This window comes from Scophthalmus maximus, chromosome 16 (assembly GCF_022379125.1).
Source record: "Scophthalmus maximus strain ysfricsl-2021 chromosome 16, ASM2237912v1, whole genome shotgun sequence".
Lineage (NCBI taxonomy): Eukaryota > Metazoa > Chordata > Actinopteri > Pleuronectiformes > Scophthalmidae > Scophthalmus > Scophthalmus maximus.
The window spans coordinates 21,062,561-21,087,048 of NC_061530.1; the positions used below are offsets into that span (position 1 = coordinate 21,062,561).

At 49.9% G+C, this 24,488-nt stretch overlaps 2 protein-coding genes across 2 annotated transcripts in view; one reads left to right on the forward strand and one right to left on the reverse strand.

Annotated features, from left to right (window-relative positions):
- On the reverse strand, nucleotides 1–19,134 carry heatr1 (HEAT repeat containing 1). Its single transcript, XM_035612080.2, has 44 exons — nucleotides 18,605–19,134; nucleotides 17,104–17,256; nucleotides 16,814–17,030; nucleotides 16,492–16,633; nucleotides 16,310–16,411; nucleotides 16,011–16,151; nucleotides 15,663–15,874; nucleotides 15,251–15,502; nucleotides 15,015–15,116; nucleotides 14,768–14,885; nucleotides 14,574–14,681; nucleotides 14,104–14,196; nucleotides 13,932–14,020; nucleotides 13,486–13,697; nucleotides 13,283–13,404; nucleotides 13,001–13,201; nucleotides 12,654–12,816; nucleotides 12,428–12,576; nucleotides 12,112–12,304; nucleotides 11,693–11,865; nucleotides 11,456–11,599; nucleotides 11,132–11,374; nucleotides 10,468–10,599; nucleotides 10,218–10,321; nucleotides 9,950–10,093; nucleotides 9,750–9,868; nucleotides 9,450–9,571; nucleotides 9,227–9,355; nucleotides 8,927–9,151; nucleotides 8,494–8,617; nucleotides 7,569–7,732; nucleotides 7,308–7,363; nucleotides 7,102–7,225; nucleotides 6,587–6,727; nucleotides 6,206–6,504; nucleotides 5,794–5,944; nucleotides 4,262–4,438; nucleotides 3,844–3,978; nucleotides 3,174–3,278; nucleotides 2,603–2,765; nucleotides 2,363–2,517; nucleotides 2,121–2,279; nucleotides 515–623; nucleotides 1–207 (listed from the first exon to the last, which is right to left on the reverse strand). The coding sequence occupies exons 2-44, from the start codon at nucleotides 17,243–17,245 to the stop codon at nucleotides 119–121; spliced, it is 6,444 nt and encodes a 2,147-aa protein (XP_035467973.1). The 5' UTR covers nucleotides 17,246–17,256; nucleotides 18,605–19,134; the 3' UTR covers nucleotides 1–118.
- Nucleotides 17,244–24,488, forward strand: part of LOC118287174 (SUN domain-containing protein 1-like) — a 12,588-nt gene continuing 5,343 nt past the window's right edge. Inside the window, exons 1-7 of the mRNA XM_047327807.1 lie at nucleotides 17,244–17,278; nucleotides 20,704–20,880; nucleotides 20,974–21,155; nucleotides 21,237–21,263; nucleotides 21,404–21,676; nucleotides 22,076–22,189; nucleotides 23,461–23,541. Of these exons, the coding sequence (XP_047183763.1) occupies nucleotides 17,244–17,278; nucleotides 20,704–20,880; nucleotides 20,974–21,155; nucleotides 21,237–21,263; nucleotides 21,404–21,676; nucleotides 22,076–22,189; nucleotides 23,461–23,541 (889 nt within the window). The remainder of the gene's footprint in view (nucleotides 17,279–20,703; nucleotides 20,881–20,973; nucleotides 21,156–21,236; nucleotides 21,264–21,403; nucleotides 21,677–22,075; nucleotides 22,190–23,460; nucleotides 23,542–24,488) is intronic.

The window sequence follows — 24,488 nt, forward strand, 5'->3', positions numbered from 1 at the left end:
GGAAGTTACAGAAACATCAGATTTATTTCAGAACAAAATCAAAACAAACAAACTCAAAGATGTCAGAGGAGTCGCCTCAGTGTGTGTGTGTGTGTGTGTGTGCGCGCGCGCATGTGTGTTAGAAGTAGCTCTGCAGTGGTTCTCCCAGGATGTTCTCCATCGCCTGAACGACCTTCTGAACCTGCTGCTCCACCTCCTCACACTCGTCTGAAAAACAAACACACCCTGGTCACACACATGAACTAGCACAGGCTCCGCCGACTCACATACGCTTAAAGACCTGTGTGTCCCTGTGTGTGTGTGTGTGTGTGTGTGTGTGTGTGTGTGTGTGTGTGTGTGTGTGTGTGTGTGTGTGTGTGTGTGTGTGTGTGTGTGTGTGTGTGTGTGTGTGTGTGTGTGTGTGTGTGTGTGTGTGTGTGTGTGTGTGTGTGTGTGTGTGTGTGTGTGTGTGTGTGTGTGTGTGTGTGTGTGTGTGTGTGTGTGTGTGTGTGTGTGTGTGTGCGCGCGCGCTCACCCTCCATCAGTTCAGCCAGGAAGGGGATTGTCTCTGGAAGCAGCACCACGTAGTTTTCCTTCAACTTCGACGCCAACTCCAGCAGCATCAGCAGAGAAGAGAAACGCACCTGAGGAGGAGTGAGCAGGTGTGATCAGGTGTCATCAGGTGTGAACATGTGTGATCAGGTGTCATCAGGTGTGAACATGTGTGATCAGGCGTGAACATGTGTGAACAGGTGTGAACAGGTGTCATCAGGTGTGAACATGTGTCATCAGGTGTGAACATGTGTCATCAGGTGTGAACATGTGTCATCAGGTGTGAACATGTGTGATCAGATGTCATCAGGTGTGAATGTGTGATCAGATGTCATCAGGTGTGAACATGTGTGATCAGGCGTGAACATGTGTGAACAGGTGTGAACAGGTGTCATCAGGTGTGAACATGTGTCATCAGGTGTGAACATGTGTCATCAGGTGTGAACATGTGTCATCAGGTGTGAACATGTGTGATCAGATGTCATCAGGTGTGAATGTCTGATCAGATGTCATCAGGTGTGAACATGTGTCATCAGGTGTGAACATGTGTCATCAGGTGTGAACATGTGTCATCAGGTGTGAACATGTGTCATCAGGTGTGAACATGTGTGATCAGATGTCATCAGGTGTGAATGTGTGATCAGATGTCATCAGGTGTGAACATGTGTCATCAGGTGTCATCAGGTGTGAACATGTGTCATCAGGTGTCATCAGGTGTGAACATGTGTCATCAGGTGTGAACATGTGTCATCAGGTGTCATCAGGTGTGAACATGTTTCATCAGGTGTCATCAGGTGTGATCATGTGTGATCAGATGTCGTCAGGTGTGAACATGTGTCATCAGGTGTGATCATGTGTGATCAGATGTCGTCAGGTGTGAACATGTGTGATCAGATGTCATCAGGTGTGAACATGTGTCATCAGGTGTCATCAGGTGTGAACATGTGTCATCAGGTGTCATCAGGTGTGAACATGTGTCATCAGGTGTCATCAGGTGTGAACATGTGTCATCAGGTGTGAACATGTGTCATCAGGTGTGAACATGTGTCATCAGGTGGGATCAGGTGTGAACATGTGTCTTCAGGTGTGAACATGTGTCCTCAGGTGTGAACATGTGTCCTCAGGTGTGAACATGTGTCCTCAGGTGGGATCAGGTGTGAACATGTGTCCTCAGGTGTGAACATGTGTCCTCAGGTGTGATCAGGTGTGAACATGTGTCCTCAGGTGGGATCAGGTGTGAACAAGTGTCTTCAGGTGTGAACATGTGTCCTCAGGTGTGAACAGGTGTCCTCAGGTGTGAACAGGTGGGATCAGGTGTGAACCTGCGTCATCGGGTGTCATCAGGTGTGAACATGTGTCCTCAGGTGTGAACAGGTGTCCTCAGGTGGGATCAGGTGTGAACATGTGTCCTCAGGTGTGAACATGTGTCCTCAGGTGGGATCAGGTGTGAACAAGTGTCTTCAGGTGTGAACATGTGTCCTCAGGTGTGAACAGGTGGGATCAGGTGTGAACCTGCGTCATCGGGTGTCATCAGGTGTCATCAAGTGTAAACGTGATCAAGTGTGATCAGGTGTGAACATGTTTCTCACCTTGGCATCGCTGTGTCTCGTCTTCATCAGAATCTGGTAGTTGAGAGTTTTCCACTGAGCATCGTCGTTCAGAGCCACAGAGAACTGAGCCACACAAGGAACCAGGTGCTGGGTCACTGTCTGCTGGTACAACGGCTCCGCCCCCCAGGTGTTCTCCAACTACACGCACACACGCACGCACACATCATCATCATCATCATCCTCCTCCTCCTCGGCTGTAACGTTGTCTTTCTGTGACTCACCTGGTCGACCAGCGGACTCATCAGGGCGTCAGCTCGCTCTCTACTGAGGAAACGCTGCGTGTCGTAAAGGAAGATCTTCTGCAGACAGTCAAGGACGCAGTGAAGCAGCAGAGCGATCTTCTCCTCGCCACCGCAGCCGCCAAACAGCGGCTCGTCTGAGGAGAGAGAAGCAGATTGTCAACATGTGGATCAGACGTTTGGTTTATTCCAGTTCCAGATGTAATGATGATGATATCTCACCGGTCCTGCAGCTGTTGGTTCGTCGCAGCAGATCAGAAATGGGTTTCACCAGGTTTCCTGCGAACAGGACGAACAGTCCTTTGAGTCGCTCGGCAACAGAGTCGCACAGTCGGTAGAAAGTCAACAGACGCTCGTTACTGTCGGATTTACTCCAGTCAAAGAGCTGAAGGAGAAACCACAACAAGAACAACAACATCAATGACAAGAACAACAATGAGATGAACAAGAACAATGTGAACAACATGAACAACAACAAGAACAATGTGAACAACAACAACAAGAACAATGTGAACAACAATAATAACGTGAACAACAACAAGAACAATGTGAACAACAACAACAATAACATGAACAAGAACAATGTGAACAACAACAACAGCATGAACAACAACAACAATGAACAACAACAACAATGTGAACAACAACAACAAGAACAAACTTGAACAACAACAACATTAACAACAACATGGACAACAATATTAACAAAAAGAACGTGAACAACAAGAACAAAAATGTGAACAACAATGATTTGATCAACAAACAGGAAGTGATGAAGTGAAGGTGACGTCACCTTGAAGAAGAGCGGTCTGAACGTGACCTCGGACAGTTTCATCACCATGGCGATCAGACAGTCGATCACGCAGCCCTCGACCTGCGAGGTCTTCTCCAGGTCGCCCTGAGGTGAGACACATTACAGCGTCACACGGCTACAGTGTGTCACAGTCACAGTGTGTCACAGTCACAGTGTGTCACAGTGTCAGTCACAGTCAGTGTCAGTCACAGTGTGTCACAGTCACAGTTTTGTCACAGTCAAAGTATCTCACAGTCAGTGTCACAGTCAGTGTCACAGTGTCTCACAGTCAGTGTCACAGTCAGTGTCACAGTGTCTCAGTCACAGTATCTCAGTCAGTCAGAGTCACAGTGTCTCACAGTCAGTGTCACACAGTCACAGTGTCACACAGTCACAGTGTCACACAGTTACAGTGTCACACAGTCACAGTGTCTCACAGTGTCTCACAGTCAGTCATAGTGTCACAGTGTCTCACAGTGTCTCACAGTGTCTCACAGTCAGTCATAGTGTCACAGTGTCTCACAGTCAGTGTCACAGTGTGTCAGTGTCACAGTGTCTCACATTGTCTCACAGTCAAAGTGTCTCACAGTCAAAGTGTCTCACAGTCACAGTGTCACAGTGTCATAGTTTCTCTCTGGACGTGAGGAGGAAGTGTCCAGGTCAAACTGACCTGACAGTGTTTGGAACGGTAGTCGAGGGAGCAGAGGAAGAAGGTGCTGAGCTCTGATTGGTGGGAGCTCAGCTGATCTTTCTCCATGTGGGTGATGTGTTCCTTCAGGATGCTCATCAGCGCCACCAGCTGCGCCTGCGGGAGGAGGTCAGAGGTCACTCACCTGTCCTGACTGATGCAGCACATTATTTGTTTATCTTTATTTAATAATGAAACTGAGTCTGAACAAAATCTGGTTCTGGTTTTGTCACGCAGAGAAACCGGGTCAGAGGTCGTCTCTAAACCACTACATTACAAAGCGTCTGTGAACGATCAAACACGTTGCCATTGTTACTGACTACAGAATCCAAAACTCGCTCCACGTCCACACTGATGAGAACGTGGAGTCACTGTGACAGTAAAGTAAATCCTCTCTCACCTTCTTATCGACGACCATGTTGCTGTAGCACTTGGAGATGGTGGGCAGCAGGACCCTGGGGGGCAGCTGGGTGGCGAGGGAGCTCCTGAGGGCGGCCAGACGCAGAGCTAGCTGAGCTGAAGAAGAGGAGGAGGAGGAAGAGGAGGAAGACTCCACCAGCCGAGTCAGACGACACACCTGCAGGAACAAAGACCAGAGTCAGAACAGAGTCTATATATATATATATATATATATATATATATATATATATATATATATATATACACACACTCACAAGCCACTTTATTAGGTACACCTTGCTAGTAAAAGGTTGGACCTCCTTTTGCCTTCAGAACTGCCTTAATTCTTCGTGGCATACTTTCAACAAGGTGTTGGAAACATTCCTCAGAGATTTTGGTCCATATTGACATGATAGCATCACGCAGTTGCTGCAGATTTGTCGGCTGCACATCTATGATGCGAATCTCCCATTCCACCACACCCCAAAGGTGCTCTATTGGATTGAGATCTGGTGACTGTGGAGGCCATTGGAGTACAATGTAGTGAACTCATTTTCATGCTCAAGAAACCAGTTTGAGATGATATGATTTTTGTGACATGGTGCATTAGCCTGCTGGAAGTAGCCGTCAGAAGATGGGTACACTATGGTCATAAAGGGATGGACATGGTCAGCAACAATACTCAGGTAGGCTGTGGCATTTAAACGATGCTCAATTTGTACTAAAGGGCCCAAAGTGTGCCAAGAAAATATCCCCCCCACCATAACACCAGCACCACCAGCCTGAACCGTTGATACAAGGCAGGATGGATCCATGCTTTCATGTAGTTAACGCCAAATTCTGACCCTGCCATCCGAATGTTGCAGCTGAAATCGAGACTCGTCAGACCAGGCAACGTTTTTCCAATCTTCTTTGGTCCAATTTTGGTGAGCCTGTGCGAACTGTAGTCTCAGTTTCCTGTTCTTACCTGACAGGAGTGGCACCTGGTGTGGTCTTCTGCTGCTGTAGCCCATCTTCTTCAAGGTTCGACGTTTTGTGCGTTCAGAGGTGGTATTCTGCATTCCTTGGTTGTAACGAGTGGTTATCTGAGTTACTGTTGCCTTTTCTATCATCTCGAACCAGTCTTCCCATTGTCCTCTGACCTCTCACATCAACAAGGCATTTGCGTCCACACAACTGCCGCTCACTGGATATTTTCTCTTTTTCGGACCATTCTCTGTAAACCCTAGAGATGGTTGTGCGTGAAAATCCCAGTAGATCAACAGTTTCTGAAATACTCAGACCAGCTGGTCTGGCACCAACAACCATACCACGTTCAAAGTCACTTATATCCCCTTTCTTCCCAATTCTGATGCTCGGTTTGAACTTCAGCAAGTTGTCTTGACCACCTCTACATGCCTAAATGCATTGAATTGCAGCCATGTGATTGGCTGATTAGCTATTTGTGTTAACAAGCAATTGAACAGGTGTACCTAATGAAGTGGCCGGTAAGTGTATATATATTATATGAAACAGGAAGTGGGTGTTGCTCACCTGCAGTGTGACGTCCTGCAGGTACGGGCTGATGAAGTGTGGCAGCGTCTCTGTGACTCTCTGCAGGGCGGTGACGGCGCTCAGCAGATATATCTCATTGGTAAGCAGCTCCTTCCTGTCTGTCAGTGTGAGCAGCACCGCCGGCATCAGCCTGCGCGCGCACACACACACACACACACACACACACACACACACACACACACACACACACACACACACACACACACACACACACACACACACACACACACACACACACACACACACACACACACACACACCCCAAGAGTTTTACATTCCTTCTTAAAACTTCTTCCTACCTTCCCGCTCCCTTTGCCCCTCTTGTTCCCGCCCCCTTAGCCCCTCTGCTTCCTGTCTAAAAGACGGACCGTGTCGGTGCGTGCCGACTCACCGGGGTAACTGCGGGATGGCTAGGGCCTTGAGCGTGCTGACCACCTCGGCAACGCAGAGCAGAGCACTGCCCGTCACGTTCTTCTCTTCCTCTGCGGAGGCGACGATCTCCACCGTCTGCTGCAGGACGGGGATGAACGCCTCCTGGTGGTCGGAGCCAAAAGTGCGACAGAGCAGTTTGAGGCTGTAGAGCGCTGTCTGCCGGTTGATGGCGTGATCTGCCTCTTCCTCCTGCATCACCATGTGACCTTTACCCACGATGCTCAGCAGGTCTCCAGTCAGCTGAAGGAACATGGTGACCTGGATCATGACGAGGACATAACCTTATTAATACAATGAATCAATTAGTGAACGTAATGAAATGATTTTCATGATAAAGAACCTGTGGCTCCTCCCACTGCGTCCGGTGCTGCAGCTTGTTGTTCAGCAGCTCCATCGCTTTCCTCCTGACGGACGCCAGCTGGTTTCCCATCAGCCCCCTCATCACCGTGATGAAGGTATCCGTGGGCAACAAAGCGTTGACCTGGCAACAGGAGACGGGAGGTGATGACAGGTTCATGTTTCATCTTCATCATCGTTTCACTCGCAACGGATTTGATCCTTCACTTTTTCTTAACTACAAATGATTAATTAATGAATCAATCAATCAATCTGGGTGACCAGTGATCAGGTCCTGAGCCTCCAGGCTCCGCCCACTCTCACACATGTTAGTTTTAAAACTCATCACTGTTGCTATGGTTATGCCTGGCGGAGTTTTCCAGCCTCTGAATCAGATGTGTGGAAACGCTGCCGGTCCTGTGTCAGTGTGAAAACTGAGACGTTTCCATGATGCCCACGTTCTCTGGTAACCACAGTAACCACATTCCCGACCCCGTCAGAAGGGCGAAGAGGTCAAACCTTGTCCAGGACGTCGTAGGACTTGTTGAGCAGAACTCTCCAGAACTTGGCGGTGGGCTTGTCAGCGTTCTCCTCCACACAGCGAGCGACGCTGTGGATGTAACGCAGGTTCTCCTCCAGCAGCCTGGAACAAACAGGAAGTGGTCACCGGACTCGTCGTCACGCCACAAACTGATTCTACTTCCTGTCAAAGAATCACCGCTCACCTCTGCTGCAGCCGCTGGAGAGACTCATCGTCGTCGTCGCCGCCGCCATCGGCGACCTGGTGGATGATGGATCAGGAGATTAATATCTAACACGACTGATGTAATCAAACTCATCAACAGGAAACTCAGATGAAATAAGTATCGATCATAAACGTCTGACGAGGCTGATTTACATGATATGAAACAAAATAAACAATGAAGGTTGGGTGACAGTTTGTGAACACGTAACAGTTTATGAACACGTGTGTATGTGTGTGTCACCTTGCTGATGAAGTGGGCAGAGCCGAGCAGCTGAGCCATGAAGGAGACGCACAGGAACTTGAAGTGTCGCAGCTCTTTGCTGCTGTGAGTTTCCACACTGAAAATCAGCTCCTCCTCGTCTTCCTCCTGCTGCTGCTTCGTCCTCGACGCCCTCTTCACCGGAGCTGTGGACACAAACGGACCGCGGGCAGTTCACTTACAGTTCTTACACATCACGTTTCACACAACTCATAATATTAATAATAATAATAATAATAAAAATGATGTCACTCTGATGTGAGAATATGAGAAAATAAAGATTTAAAAAACTCAAGAGGCTGAGGAGAGGAAGGAGGACTTGGACTGAGATATTCTATAAGATGTGTGAGATTATTTAGACCTGTTCATTCGTCAATTTATGATATGATGATGATATGATGAGCCGCATCGAAGCAGAAATAAAACTTCACTATTGATTCAGTCAACTTTTTAAAAGATTTAAGAAAACGTCAACAAACATTTGGAGAATTGATCTTAAAGGTCGTCAGTCCAGGACCTTTTTCCATATATTAAATATAAATATTAAATATGTTTTGTGTCAGTGGCTGTTTCTCACTGCAGCGTTACTGGTTCTAAGTTCTAAATGTTTGTTAAAGGCAATAAATTAAATAAATTAAAAATCAATAACACTGATGATTTATGGATTTTTTTTTTTACATCATTTTCTTTACATTTCAGGATCTGAAACTGAAATTGAGATTTGAGAAAAAGTTGAGTATATGGTTTAATATTTTACATTCTACACGACTTCACACATGGTTAAAAAAAACACTCGTCATTTGACGGTGTTCAATAAACAGTTTGTCACAGACACAAAGTCAAGCCTGTGGACTGGATGACATCATCAACAATCCTCTGTGATGACGTCACCACAGTCGAGTCTCACCGGACAGTTTGTCATGTGGCAGCTGCTGCAGGAAGTTCAGGATGTGGACGAGCGAGACGAGCTGATCGCTGACGTCAAACTGACAACACACAGAGATCCAGAAGTCCACGTCCACACACGCCTCCTACACACACACACACACACACACACACACACACACACACACACACACACACACACACACACACACACACACACACACACACACACACACACACACACACACACACACACACACACACACACACACACACACACACACACACACACACACACGTCATTTTAAGTGCATGTCTGAGGACAGGTGTGTGTGTCTCAGGTGTGTGTGTGTGTCTCTCAGGTGTGTGCACTTTGAGATTGCTTTTAGCAATGAAGAGTGGTCTATAAATTAAATTTATTAATTTTATTATTATGTGTTTCTGAGGTGCGTCACCTTGTCGCTCACAGAACTGGCGGTCTGTTCGGCATGCAGCTTGAACAGGAGGAGCATTAGGACCCAGAGGAAGCGGGCGGGGCCAAGCGTGGTCACCAGCTGAGTGAGGACGGGCAGCCGCCGGTGGTCCGGCACGTGAGGCAGCGCGTCGGCAAACACGTGCATGATCCTCGTCACCACGGCGAGCACACAAGCTGACGACTCGCCGTCGGGGAGCTGGTGGGCCTGAGTGGAGGGAAGGGGAGGAGTCAGCAGAAGTCGGCGTCGCAGCAGAATCAAAAGATCACAGTGACGTCTGACCTGGAGCAGCGCAGGGATCACCATCTGAACAGTCTTGTCGATGACCCTGAAGCTGTAGGCGTCGTCCAGACGCAGGATGTTTGCGCCCATGAAGGTGAAGATGGGCATGATGTTGTGCAGGACTTTGTCCTGACGAGGAGGAAACAACACGCGTCTGATGATTGACAGGTCCATCACAGACAAACTGTCGGCTGAAGTTTCTCTAATCGTTTCTGTGACTCACAGGGAAGATGGAGGCGACGGCGCCGAGCAGCAGCAGGGCGTGGTGGTGAGTCTGAGGCGTGTCGGACGCTCGGATGACCTGAACCACCAGCTCCACACTGAACTTCTCCTCGTCCAGGACGTCTGCACAGAGGACAGACAGGTCAGAGGTCAGTGGTCAGAGGACAGACAGGTTTGAAGTCGAGGAGAGAACAGGCAACAAGGAAGAGAGGAGACAAAGAGAGGAGAGGAGACGGGGACAGGAGACAAAGAGAGGAGAAGAGACAAAGAGAGGAGAGGTCGTTAACATTCAGTGACGTACCGGATCCCTTGGCTCCGCCCTCGGCCGTCAGCCTGTTGCAGACGTTGAGTAGACAGCTGAGCAGCAGCTGCTTGGTGTATTCCATGTTGGCGTGTTCTCCTGCACACGGCTCCAGACTCCTGAGCACAGAACACATGTGTCAGCCCCACGGACGCACTCACCTGAAGGGATGTGAGCGCAGCCGTGACGCCGGCCTGTACCTGGAGAGCAGCGAGAACAGGACGGGTACCAGCGCCTGAGCTCGCTTCAGCTTCTTCTTGTGCTGCAGCAGCTCCAGGATCAGTGTGACCCTCTGCCACGGCACAGCGCCCCCCTCTGGACACGGCTCGCCCTCTGCAGGTTTCCTGACCACATAACAACTTTCATCTTTATCTGAGCGTTGAAAACATCAGAAGTCTTTTAAAGGATGTCGGACATTTTCTGTTTCTCTCAGTGAACTAAACCTCACTGATCTGAGAACATCTTCACCTCTGAGTCGTTTTACTCCTGCGAGTCTGCTGCACCGTCACACTGACTCTGGGTCTCTGTGGTGGGGACAGCTCATTGGCCACCAGCTGAGCGTCCACCGCCATCTGAGGAAAGGAGACAAGGAGAGGAGAATTCCATCTTTAGAAATGAACATTTTATTTTTGTATAAATATTCATAATAATAGTTATAGACTAATAGATATTATTATGTTATTATTATTATTATTATGAGTAAGGATTCTAGTCTCACCCCCTTGAAGACACTGCTGACGCTGCTGGACGCCAGCGGACTCCTGCTCTCCAGCAGAACATCGAACATCACTGTCAACAGCTGCTGCTGGACCTGCTCATCTCCCACCGCCGAGAAGAACGACCGGGTCATCTGGTGAGGAAGAGGAGAGGAAGAGTGAGGGAGAAGAGACACGCCAGAGGAGAGAGGAAGAGGAGACACATCAGAGGAGAGAGGAAGAGGAAGGAGGAGTGAGGAAGAGTGTGGAAGAGGAGAGACGAAGATGAGTGAGGAAGAGTGAGGGAGAGAAGAGAGGAAGATGAGAGACGTCAGAGGAGTGAGGAAAGAGGAAGAAGAGAGACGAAGAGGAGTGAGGAACAGAGAGGAAGAGGAGAGACGAAGAGGAGTGAGGAGTTAGGAAGAGTGAGGGAGAGGGGAAGAACAGAGACAAAGAAGAGAGAGGACGTGAGAAAGAGGAGAGACGAATATGAGTGAGGAGAGAGGAAGGGCAGAGACGAAGAGGAGTGAGGAAAATTGATGAAGAAGAAAAATGATGAAGAGGAAGAAGCTCTGAACTTGCTCAGTTCATCATCAACATTAAGGTAAAAACTTTATGTAACAAAGGTTTTATGAAATGTAATGATGAAATATGATGACATCATCCCGATGACATCACAGAGCTGACCTGCTCCAGGGCAATGATCTGGGAGCAGCGGACGTCGGGGTGCGTCTGGGTCGACGTCTTCAAGGCCCGGACGAACAGGTGCAGACAGTTCTGGTCCTCGGCCAGCAGGGGGGCTGACGCGTCGTTGAACTTCCCCAGGACAAGCTGCACGAGCTGGGCCTCGGAGCGCAGCAGGGCGGGGGTGTCGGGGCCGCTCTGCTCCAGCAGCCGGTCCAGGACAGGAAGCAGTGCGGTGAGGACGGACTGAGGGGGGAGGGGCAGTGTTTAGATGTCAGCTTAAAGGAGCGGGGGTATCTGAGGCGTGCAGGTGTGACTCCTCCTCACCTGTCCGTTGACTAGGCTCAGCGCCCGCAGCAGCACGGCGGCGCTGTACGACGGGCAGCACGGCGTCTGAACGCTCCGCAGCAGCTGCTGCATCGACGCCTTCACCTCACGGGACGAACTGTCCTCGTGCAGCACAGAGAGAGCCTGGGGTCAAGGGTCAAAGGTTAACATCACTTGACAAGGTCATCTCGGGTTTCACTGTGTAACTCAAGTTTCAAATCACTGATCAGGTCTCACGGAGCTCAGGTAGGCAGAGTCAGCCACGATCTCCTCCGACGTCTTCAGCAGCTTCTCTGTGATTGGCTGGAAGGGAGAGGCGTTGGCTCCCGATAGGCTCTGCAGAGCAGCGAGTGCCGCCCTCCGTACCTCACGGACCGGAGAGGTGAGACAGCACAGCAAGGACGGGACGACTGACACACACACACACACACACACACACACACACACACACACACACACACACACACACACACACACACACACACACACACACACACACACACACACACACACACACACACACACACACACACACACACACACACACACACACACACACACACACACACACAGAGAGAGAGAGAGAGAGAGAGAGTTACAGCGTTTTCACCGTCTTTTTTTTTCCCCCCGTGACGAACCTGGTCCCCTTTCCTCACCAGGCGAGTTGGTGGAAGCCAGCTCCTGCAGCGTGGCGGCAGGCTGGACGCTCAACACGGCCTGGCCCATGTAAAGGGCCCGAGTCTGCAGGACGGCGCCGACCTTCACGTCCAGCTGGTCGCCATGGTTACTGCCGTATCCCCACAGCATGCACAGGAACCTGAAGAGCGTCACAGGCTCGCCGAGGTGGACCTGGAGAGACAGAGACGACGGTTAGAGTTTGACTGTCTGCTGCCGCACATCGTCACGTGTGACATCACACATTCGTCACAGGTCACAAACCAAAGCCTTTGTATTTCCTCCTCCTTCTCATACCTGCACGAGGAGTTTCATCAGCTCTCTGAAGCTGCTCGCTGCCGGCCCGTCTCCGGCGCCGCTGATGGCGACGCTGAAGAGGCGGCAGACGAGTCCCAGGTAGCAGCAGGTGTTGGTGTCCATCTTCTCCGGGTTCCACCACATCTCACCTGCAGACACAACGACCACATTGTGACTCGAGTCGAGTTCCACTGGCGGCGGAGAGACTCGTGTGGATGGTCGTTACCTTTGAAGGAGGCGTCGTGACATCGCAGCGACGAGACAAAGTCTCCGAGCAGAGCAAAGAGAACGAAACCGAACTCGGCGTCAAGCCGCTCGCCCGCCCGCCGCTCACACCTGCTCAGGTAGACCGTCAGGGTGTCGCAGAAGGACACGGGACGCTCCACTTCCTGTTCCAACATCAGGACAATAACACGTTTTACAGAAGCAGGAAACTCATTATTCATCACCCCTTATTTCAAATTCTGAATAAACTTCAGAAATGAATACAAACTAATGATCGTGAACATTATTGATTTGCTCCGATAGTTTGTTGTTTGATGAACGATCATGATGTGAAAACGACCCTCTGACCTGGACATGGTCGTCCCCGGCGACAACCTCCAACAGGGGGCGTTCCAGCAGCGCGAAGAGCCTCTGGGCGTAGAGCAGGTGCTGGGTCTCGCTCAGCCCCCCCAGGCCGAGCAGCAGCGTCCGAGTCAGAACCAGGAAGGACGTCCTGGTCCTCGGGCCGGAGCTCCGCTGCTCCTCCACCAGGACAAGCAGCTTCTCCACCTGACGGAGAGAGAGAACGACGCGCTGAAGCGTGAACGTAATCAAGTTGTTTCGGCAGGTGCGCCTAAAGTGAAAACTCACGGCGTCGCGTCTGGAGAAATGTTCCATGTTCGCCAGGTTCCTGGTCAACGTGGAGGCCAGACGCTCGTTGGCCAAACCGACGAATCCGTGTTCGGAGTGTCTCTTCGTCAGCTCGTCCATCTCTGTGTGGACAGAACAGAGGTCACGTTTTGTGGTCATGTGACAGGAAACGCTGCATTTCATCTGACTGCTTCAGCGGTTACCTTCGGCCCAGTTGAAGGTGAGCGGGTGCTGGGCGAGGACAGGGGAGCGGGCGACGCAGGCGGCGAGGCGGCGCTGGGCCGAGTCCGGCCGCACGCCGCCGATCACCAGGAAGGGCAGCAGCCTCCAGCCCGTCCTCTGCTGCTGCTCGGCGTCGCCCTTTCCCAGCCGAGGGTCAGACAGTAAACACACCGCCTGCGTCATCACCGGCAGCCTGAAGGAAACCACACAGAGCCAATCACCACCACGGATCAATACTCATCAGAAATCAATCAATGTTCATATGATTATAAGATTAAAAAAAAAAATTAACTGCTTCACATGAATAAGTTTTTAGTTTTCTTTATTTAAAACTGAACTCAGATCAACAAAACACATTTTAACTTAAAGATTAATAGTGTGTGTGTGTGTGTGTGTGTGTGTGTGTGTGTGTGAGAGCTTCACTGACCAGTGCTCAGCCACCGACAGGTCGACTCTGAGCAGCAGCGACAGTAAACAGGACGCAACGTCTTCAGGGTCGAAACGGTCGAACATCACCTGAAACAGCGGACGAACAAACTTAATGATTGCTTGATTTAAAACAGCATCGTCGTCCGCGACTTGTTCGGCGTCTCACTGACCTCCACCATCCCAAGGGCAGCGGCCACCACCTCTGGCACGTCGTCCTTCACGCGATCCATGACTGCGTCCTTCAGGAAGACCTCGTCCAGACTCTGCCGGGGAGACGACACACGACCATGAGAAAGAGCCTCGACTCCGGATCACTGCACCCCGTGCCAGAACATGTTCCTATTCTTTTCCTAAATTTTCGTTGGTGCCCTGAGTTTGTAAGAACACATAGGACTCATCAAACGCTTCTATCTTCAGAAAAATCTATTTTTTGCTCCGAATAAATAACACGTTTTACGATAACGTTTCATCTCGTAGTTGATCTTCTCGGTTCAGGATTAAAACTCTTTATATAAAGATTTTATGAAAAGTCAATGGAGAAATTGATCGAATGGGCAATTCACTTCTGGAACGGGAACGGTTCAAAAAGTGGGCGGAGTCACTGTTGACTCCAGGAACGTGAGCTGCTGATAGGCCGCACCTGTCCAGACGTGACGAGGCTCATCAGGTGATTCACGGCCGAGACTCGCACCGACGGCTGCGGGTGTTTCAGACTGAGGAGCAGCGACGTGTCCGAGTCGCCCAGAATCTACGGGAGGAAACACGAGACAGTCGGAATCATTCATCTCCACAGAGAAGAGAGGAAACGCGAAGAACCGGGTCGTCGTTCAGTACCTGGTACTTTCCACTGCTCAGTGACAGAGAAAGAAACTGGTGGAACAGATGTTTCTGCTCGGGGCTGCGGAGGTCGGTCACGTGACCTGCGAGGACGCCGTCGAGTGCGCCGCAGTATCTGAGGAGGAGAAACACAGTGTCACGTTTCTGTTAACGTCTTCTTCGATAAGAAAAATCGACTTAAGATTGAGATTTTGGTTTGATCCGGAGACTGTCAGCGAAGGTCTGAGCTCTGCTGAGTTTGTACCTGGACTCAAACAGTCGGACCAGAGGCAGCAGACGCTGGTCGAGGGTGGAGAGGTTTTCGGCCGAGAGCTCGGTCTGACTCAGATACTCGTCCAGCAGCAAACTGCAGGAGGACAGTGAAGGCATCATCAGGAGATTCTCTCTGACACTCGTCTACTTAAAATGAAAACCTGAGCTTCAGCTATGACATCACATCTTGACCTTTGCCCCTCGGGATGAGGAGGAGGTTAAATTTACCGAGCCACGGTTTGGTCCAGGCCCGTTGGGAGAGGCACCGCCTTCAGGACCGACTCCAGGACAGCGAGCTCGTCCGGCTCCGTGGGGACGTCACGTGACCCGAGGTCCCTGTTCTCACCTGAGCTGCCGGCGAACACCTGGCAGATCAGATGAGGCAGCAGGTGACGCAGCAGAGGAGTGACATCATGAGCCGCCGCGATGACCTGCAGCGTGGAGACCAGCTCTGGCATCGAGCACAGCTGGCTGAACGCTCTGAACAGAAGACAGGCGGGTGAGTCACACCTCAACACAACAGGTTATTCAAATCAATATTTTAACTGTAAACAGTATCATCCACAGCTGATCATATGACAAACTGCTTTGAAAACATTGTTTGACTATTCAGGCGTCTTCACCCCCCGACCTCGCCTACCTGGCTCCGCAGGCTCCGCCCCTCTGGTTCTGCAGCAGCACGATGAGGCAGCCCAGACCCTCCTGGGCCAGAACTGGCTCCTTGACCAGAGACTTGCTGATGTGAGTGGCGAGGCTGTTGACCAGACTCGCCTCCATCACCACCTTCACCGCCAGCTGGCACACGATCATGTAGGTCGCAGCCTTGTAGTCGCTCAGCGGCGACTTAAAGCCCTGGAGGAGGAGAGAGAGGACAGCAAAGGGGGCGGAGCCTCGGTTCAAAGTCAGATCACAGAAACATCACGATCTCCAACAGAACCTTTGGAGCTTTTCAGAGTAAAACCATCTCGTCGCCCGGCGAGTCTCTCACCTGCTGGACGAACGGCAGCAACTTGGAAATGATGGTGTCCGACACTTTGTCCACGGCGTCCAGAGCCGGGACAATGGTGGAGGCGTAGAAGGAGAAGATGACCCTGAGCTGGGAGCAACTTCCAGAGTGTCCCGAGTACGCCTGAAGAGACCGAGAGGAAGAGGAAGCAGAAGCAGACATTAGCTTCAGCTGCACATTTGTTTTGGGCCTGTTTCTATGGAGACATGGAGGTCGCTCAGTTCATCCGTCCGCCGAAAGCCGTTAAAAAAAGTTATTTCAGGGAGCAGCGGTTAGGTCACCTGGACGGACTTGGTCACCATAGTGCAGACGAAGTCCATAAAGCTCAGGTCTGAGTAGCAGTGAGCGATCAGAGCTCCTCTGGACAGCGGCACACCTGGTTTCTACGGAAACAACAACACACAAAGACGATTGTAAACAATGCAAGTCTGGGTGGCGAAGGACGAGGGGTCAGAGGTCAGACCTGCAGGCAGTGCAGCCAGTTCCAGCGGTTGGTGGGGTCTTTGATCCGGAGCAGCTGCAGGACTCGGACGAACACGTTGGTGTCGTGGTACGGCAGTGCGCACGCCAGCAGGCTGTCGACGTTGTACAGCTGCACGTGGAAGCTGCAACGCAAACACAACATCAACATCAACACAAACACCAACATGAGACAACAGGAAGTGAAACTTCACAACATGAGTTTGCAGGTTCAGAGAAGAATCGCTTCATTAGAAATATATCAATCTGCAGATTAATCAATAACTACTGTTCTGATGATGAAACACCGACAGGTGATGTCGTACCGGTGGACCAGCCACTCAATGCACTTGTGAGCTGGTTTGAGGAGGAAGTATGGGGAGAGGCGGACGAGGAAGAGCGAGATGCCGGCATCCAGCTTCTCGTTGACCTCTTTGGACTGGACGCTGCGCTCCAGTGTCAGCGAGGCCCGGCTGAACAGAGTGTCCTGGAACTCCTGGAACGCCGGTTCGATTCCCAGCAGCTCCTCCAATCCTGTGCAGCCTTGAGGGTGGGAGGTCAGAGGTCAGTCGGTGGAGTGGAGGACACAGAACAGGAAGGCGTGGACGGGACTCACCGAGGGCGTAAAAGGTGCTTCTATCCATGGAAGCGGCATCTTTGGGGTCGAAGAGCAGCGAGGCGATGTCTTTGCGGGTCAGCAAGGCGGCATCGCTCTGAGGCAGTGCCAGCCTCTTCAGCTGGTGGGCCAATGACGTCATGGCTATGGGTTCTGACGGAGACACAGACCAGACGTGACAATATTCAAATCCTCTCATTATGTACTTGTACTTTTCTTTTACAGCATCATTGTAAAGATGAACAGGCGGAAAAAAGACAGTGATCAGAGTCAGACTGTGTTGTGTGTGTGTTTCAGACTGTGATCCAGATTCAGACAGTGTGTGTGTGTGTGTGTGTGTGTGTGTGTGTTTCAGACTGTGATCCAGATTCAGACAGTGTGTGTGTGTGTGTGTGTGTGTGTGTGTGTGTGTGTGTGTTTCAGACTGTGATCCAGATTCAGACAGTGTGTGTGTGTGTGTGTGTGTGTGTGTGTGTGTGTGTGTGTTTCAGACTATGATCCAGAGTCAGACAGTGTGTGTGTGTGTGTGTGTGTGTGTGTGTGCGTGTGTGTGTTTCAGACTGTGATCCAGATTCAGACTGTGTGTGTGTGTGTGTGTGTGTGTGTGTGTGTGTGTTTCAGACTGTGATCCAGAGTCAGACAGTGTGTGTGTGTGTGTGTGTGTGTGTGTGCGTGTGTGTGTTTCAGACTGTGATCCAGATTCAGACTGTGTGTGTGTGTGTGTGTGTGTGTGTGTTTCAGACTGTGATCCAGAGTCAGACAGTGTGTGTGTGTGTGTGTGTGTGTGTGTGTTTCAGACTGTGATCCAGATTCAGACTGTGTGTGTGTGTGTGTGTGTGTGTGTGTGTGTGTGTGTGTGTGTGTGTGTTTCAGACTGTGATCCAGAGTCAGACAGTGTGTGTGTGTGTGTGTGTGTGTGTGTGTGCGTGTGTGTGTTTCAGACTGTGATCCAGATTCAGACTGTGTGTGTGTGTGTGTGTGTGTGTGTGTGTGTGTGTGTGTGTGTGTTTCAGACTGTGATCCAGAGTCAGACAGTGTGTGTGTGTGTGTGTGTGTGTGTGTGTGTGTGTTTCAGACTGTGATCCAGATTCAGACTGTGTGTGTGTGTGTGTGTGTGTGTGTGTGTGTGTGTGTGTGTGTGTGTGTTTCAGACTGTGATCCAGAGTCAGACAGTGTGTGTGTGTGTGTGTGTGTGTGTGTGTGTGTGTGTGTGTGTGTGTGTGTTTCAGACTGTGATCCAGAGTCAGACAGTGTGTGTGTGTGTGTGTGTGTGTGTGTGTGTGTGTTTCAGACTGTGATCCAGAGTCACACTGAGTCCACACTTCATTTAGATTAGCTCGTTTAACCAGTCACAGCCAAGTGAACGTCGTTACTTCCGCGAACTGAACCATCTCCGGATAAAACCAGATCGAATCGTCGCCACCGACGGAACCGTAAACATGTCGGAACATTTAGAAACATTTGGAGAATAATTCATATGAAATATGAACAAAACACCGACCTGTTCGCTGGTTTCTCTTCAAACACGTTGTTGGCGGATGAAACGACCTCGTTCCGACGATTCTACTTCCGGTTCACGGCGGATTTACTCTTTGCGATGAGATGGTTCACTCCCACTCACTTCCGTCTTCACTGAGAAACAAACTGACGAGGAGCGTGTCACACGTGATCTGAGTCACGTGGCCTGTAGCTATAAGAGGGTGTGATACATCTGTACATCCATCTACGATCTTTGTTTCCGTTGTTCACTCCTCTCGCCACACGGAGGCGCTAATCAACACCGTCACTATAAAACCTGCGTCGCAGCGACCTCGTTGTTGGCTGGTCAGTAGACGGTCAGTAGACGTGTAGAAGACTCGCACCTGTAACAGTTGTGAGTGAAACTAATGAGACTGAACCATAACGGGACTGACCGGCGAGTGAAAACAGACCGGAAGGTGCCGTTAGCACGAGCTCCGTCAGGAACTGCAGTTTGACGTTAACCGGCGGCTCGGTGAGTAGGAGCGGCGCGTGCGGAGCTCCGCTGCCCGTGAGCGTTTCTTCCTGTTTCTGTTCCGGTGTGGACGACGGACTGACAACTAATGCTAACGTAAGCAGGTCAAAACCGTGCGTTTTTTGCGGGGCCCCGCCCATCGCGGACCTTCATTGGGCCGTTGCGACGTCATCTTTCTAAAGCTCCGCGCTGATTGGCTGAAGGCTGCCGGGCCCTTTAACTGTGCAGCGGAGACACGTGGGTGAGCTGCGCGCGCGCCAACAACAAAAGGCATAAATTATTAAATGTCACAAAAATCAACAAACCAACACTTTCACAGTAACAGCTGAAGCCGGACGAGACCTTTGGGGCTGATGTGATGTTAGAAAGTAAATAATTTCTGATATATATATATATATATAACTTCAGTGAAGTTCTATATAGTCAATCCGTTAAAAAAGTATCCAGAGAGGCTGAGAGTGAGGGCTGCTGGGTAATCCAGAGGGGCTCACAGAGGGAGGTGAGGCAGGTGATCAGCTGGTTCCACTGCCCGTTGTTGTTGTTCATTAAAACACCGTCTCTCATCTGTGATGGTTTTCTCTGTTTCTTCTGTTTTTAAATATGATATTTAATATAAAGTCAGTGACTCTGTGTTTTGTGATGGAAAATGAATAAATAAATAAAACCCCCAAACAACATAAAAGCTGCTCAACTGACTTTGTTTTAACATTTTTATTTACAAAGTTTCAGTCACATGAAATAAGAGAAGCAGAAAGTGAGAAGAACACGTGTGTGCGGGATCTAAGTCCACAGCTTTAACAGGAAGTGCTGTCTGCAGTTGGCTAATCAGGTTTAAGGTGAACTTGAACCTGCTGCTGCCACCCAGCTCTGTGTATTACACTGTGTGTGTTAGTGATGTGATGTGTGTGTGTTAGTGATGTGTTAGTGGTGTGTGTGTTAGTGATGTGTTAGTGATGTGTTAGTGATGTGTGTGTTAGTGATGTGTTAGTGATGTATGTGTGCTGTGCCTCTGTTCTCTGTCATGAGTGACGAAGATGTGGACCTGCAGAGTTGGGGCTGGACTGATCTGTGTGTATCCTCACCTGTGCGCGTGTGTGTGCGCGTGCTTGCGTGTTCGCACACGTGCAGTGGATCTTTGTTCTGATTGGTTGTTTCTGTCTCAGCAGCTGAAGCTTCGTCCTATTTCCTGTAAACGTCTGAACTTCAGACTGAATCTTAAATCAGTGTCAGAGGTCAACAGTGTCAGAGCTGCTCGGTGATAAAAAATGCTGTTGATTAAAAAAAATTCTTCAGGTCTGAATTAATTTTTCTTAACAGACCTTGGAAGTTATTTAAGTGATTTCCAGGCTGCAGGAGGTTGTTGTTGTTGTTAATGTTATAATTATATTGTTATCGATTGTCAGTTTAAGCTTAAAACAACTACAATAAATAATGTTTAGATTTTTTTGACTCTTGATAGAAACTTGGAACACAAAGTGACATTTGCTAAATTTCAATCACAATTATCGATAATAACGTGACACATCACACAGACACTACTTATTCATTTTGGAAAAAAATGTATGAAACTTTATTTGAAGCTGTTTGATATTACCCCACCCATCCAGCTCCAGTTACTCCTCAGGCCTGTCGGACTCGGAGAAGGAACAGCAGGTGGTCTCCCTCCTCCGGACCAGGACCATGTCCAGGCTCAGTCTGCGGCTCGATGACGGCCTGTTGGACCGAGGTCTGCCGCACAGCAGCGCCTCCTTCAGCGTGGGAGGAGGCAGCTGGAGGAGCAGCAGGTGAGGCCACCAGGAGGTTTCTTGCTCTTCCTCATCTCTTCCTCATCTCCTCCTCATCATCTCTTCTCTTCCTCCTCTTTCCTCCTCCTGCAGGTCTCTGAAGTGTCGTCGTTCCCAGCAGCTCTCCGCCGCCTGTTCGGAGTCTCTCCTCGGCAACACTCCTCGTAGACCGAGCGTCCGCTCGCTCCACAGCGTGGCCTCGGACGCCTCCCTGCTGTCCTCGCTGCTGGACGACTCGTCCGTCCATGAGAACACGCTGGTCGACACGCTCTGGGGTAAAACTGTGACATCAAAGTTAAAGTGTCTTCAACACGAAAGATGGAGTTTCTGTTGAACTGACGCTGCTGGTGTTTCAGGTTTGGACGACGACGTCGATCCTAAAGGTCAGTTTCATTAAACATTTACTAACAGCAGAGACGTCTGCTGGAGACGACTGGCGGACGGACAGACAGACGGGACCTGATGTGAACCTGAGGATGTTTTCCTGTCTTGGTTGATGATGAGTTTTGACTGTGTGTTGCAGAAAGCACCGTCATCATGGATCAGAGCAGCGTCCTGGTGAACAGCACTCTGATTGGTCTAGACGGCTGCTGTGACAAACACCTGCTGCTCTCGGACAGGAAGGAGTCCATCATCACACACTGCTCCTCCTCCAAATACAGCTCCGCCTCCTGCTCCACCCCCTCGCTGACGGGACCAGGGCCCTCCAACCACGGAGCAGCAGAGACGTCCGTCGTCTACTGTCGAGACCGGAGCCGCAGGAGGACGACGACGACGACGACGACGACGACAACAGGTGAGACGACGGGACGGAACCTTTATATAAAGGCGATCACTGACTGTATATAAAGACGATCACTGACTGTATATAAAGATGATCAGTGACTGTATATAAAGACGATCAGTGACTGTATATAAAGATGATCAGTGACTGTATATAAAGACGATCAGTGACTGTATATAAAGATCAGTGACTGTATATAAAGACGATCAGTGACTGTATATAAAGACATTCGGTGCTATGCGGTGGCCGAGCTACAGGAAGAGCAGCAGCTCAAAGTGGGAGGAGCTCTGGGCAGCGGACTGTGGTCAGGACCCGTCTGAGGCCCAATACCGTCCGTCAGCTGCTGCGTCCTGCAGGTTTTACACGATCAGCTCATCAGTTGTCGGTCGTTAACGTACCTTTGTATTTCAGCAGGTGTTCTGTGGGACGCAGGCGTGAACCTGAGCAGAAGGGCGGCGTCTGCTGTCGCCGCCCTTCTGCTCACTCTGATTCACCTGCTGCTGCAGAGACGTCACCATGTGACAGGTAGACCACCTGACGTACGACTCATCACCTCCTTTTTCCTCTGACACCAGCAGCCGGGCAGGAAGTTGAGTTCAGGCAGCAGGTCACACCGGAGTCCGTCAGGGCTAAAGGTCGTTCATGTCAATGGACCTGAAAGAGTTCACATTGTTCCGGAAACTTCAGAATCGTTGAATTAAAACCTTGAAGAATTTATTAAACTTACATTAGGATACAGCTGCCGACCAATCAGAGCGCTGGTTTCCTGCAGGCGCTCTGCTGTTCATTAGAACTAAAAATGTCATTTTAATATTTGGACTAAAGGTCAAAGTTTTATTTTGTTTAACAGAATTGTTATTTTCTATGAATCGATTGATAATAATGTCAACCAGACAAGATTCAGTTCAACGATATGAATGAAATATATATAGTAGTTTGAGCAGCTGATGAATGAAGTCCCTCAGATTCATCAGACGTCCTGAAGTTAATTTGCTGCTCTGGCGTGTTGTTTCCTGAGGTGACGCCGTCGACTTCCTGCTTCCTGCTCCTGCTTCCTCCTACAGCTTCCGCCTGCTTACTACAGCTTCCTCCTCCTGCTTTCTGCTTCCTCCTCCTGCCTCCTCCTACAGCCTCCTCCTACAGTTTCCTGCTTCTCGCTTCCTCCTGCCCCCACTTGCTTCCTCCTGGCTCCTTCTGCTCTCTGTGGGCTACGTAGTTTCTATAAATCTCCGTATGTAAATCTCCATTTCCTCTTCTCCCTGCAGCTGAAACCACAGACGGAGCGGTGTGTGGTTCACCTGGTGTGTGTTGAGTGTGACTGTGGTTTGGTTCTTGGCTGGACGGGTCAGTGGTGTGTCAGTAGAGCTGCAGGTGTTTCTGTCTCACTCCACAGGTCAGAGGTCTGTTGGAGAATCCACAGGTGTTCAGGTGTTTACCTGCTGTCACTTGGTTTCTCACCTTTTTCTTCCTCATATCTCAGATCTCACTTCCTGTTTCAGAGTCTGTGTTACAAACCTCCATAATTCAGTTTATTGTTCTGTTCAAGTTTCACATGATATGTGTTGTTTTTACAGATTTTGTTCATGTGTTTGATTTCATTACGTTTCCTCCCAAACATACGGGCTGCACCTCCTCACTTTGCCTGTTACCGTGGAAACATAAAAACCTCCCTGAGTCTGTCGCTCGTAGCTTAGTGCCGGTCCTCGGCGCGGAACTGGTCCTCGGCTCTGACCCGTGGTGACGGACTGAAGGTCTCGGCTCCTGGTGAGTTCTTGACTGTTTTCTCTCTGTTGCAGCTCGTTCTGGTCACTGTGGCGTCATGGACCTGAAGGATTCGACCACGAGCCTGAAGGAGCTTGATCCCAACAGACCTCTGTGTGAGTTACTACAGGACACACACACACACACACACACACACACATCGGACAGAGGGGGCGTGTCCTTCCCTTGTCTCTGTGCTTGTGGAGATTCAAACAGGAAGTAGCCTCGTGTTGAAACGGCGCAGCTGGCGACACTGACGTGTGTTGGTATTAATACTCATCACTGTTGCTATGGTTACGCCCCTGAGACTTGTGAAAACTCTGGGTTGTGTTTTAGTTTGTAAACAATGACGCAGACGCCCCACGTTCTCTGATTGGTTCTTATCAGTCAAAGCATCACTGACACTTCCTGTCGGTAAAAGGTTTCCACCTCCTCCTTGTCGCTGCTTCTCCTTCAGAGGAGCTTCTGTTACTAAGCAACTGACAGCAGAGGTGACAATCTACTTCCTGTTTACACCTGAAGGGTCATGTGACTTGTGTGTAAGTGTGGGCGGAGCCTGATTTGGTGAGGTTATGTCACATGACATATTTTCCTGTGATGGTTTCGTGAGCAGTTGCCGCTGAAGTCGTCTCTGGTTCTGCATCTTTCAGTCAAACCCTTCTGTCACTTAAACACAACATGTGACGCCTGCAGGCAACGATTGTCATGAGAAACTCGTCTAGTGGTCGTCCTCCTCTCTGATGAGCAGCGCTGCTGTTTTCACAGGTTCAAGTATTTCACATCAAATTTGTGATGAGTTCAGTTTTCACCTGTCGAGTCTCAGGACTAATGATAAACTCTCAGGTAGTTTCTGTCTCTTGTTCAATCACACCTCATGTCATTGATCGAGGTCTTGATTATTGATCAGGTCTCGTGTGTCAGAATCGGGGCCTGGTCCTGATCCTAGAATTTAAATGGTGGGCGTGGCTCCTCGTCTATTTAAGACTAAGATGACTAAGCGATGAGATGTAATCACATGATCTACATGAGAATAACATAACGATTCTATCGTCACATGACGACG

Bases quoted from the DNA above. Each gene is read 5' to 3' on its own strand.
- heatr1 (XM_035612080.2), bottom strand. From the start codon at position 17,245: ATGACGTCATTGGCCCACCAGCTGAAGAGGCTGGCACTGCCTCAGAGC. The intron at 14,886-15,014 runs GTACAAACTCAG...TCTCCTCCTCAG, and splicing joins GTCCGACTGTTTGAGTCCAG to ATACTGCGGCGCACTCGACG. The intron at 12,577-12,653 runs GTAACGACCATC...TTGTGTCTGCAG, and splicing joins TCACGACGCCTCCTTCAAAG to GTGAGATGTGGTGGAACCCG.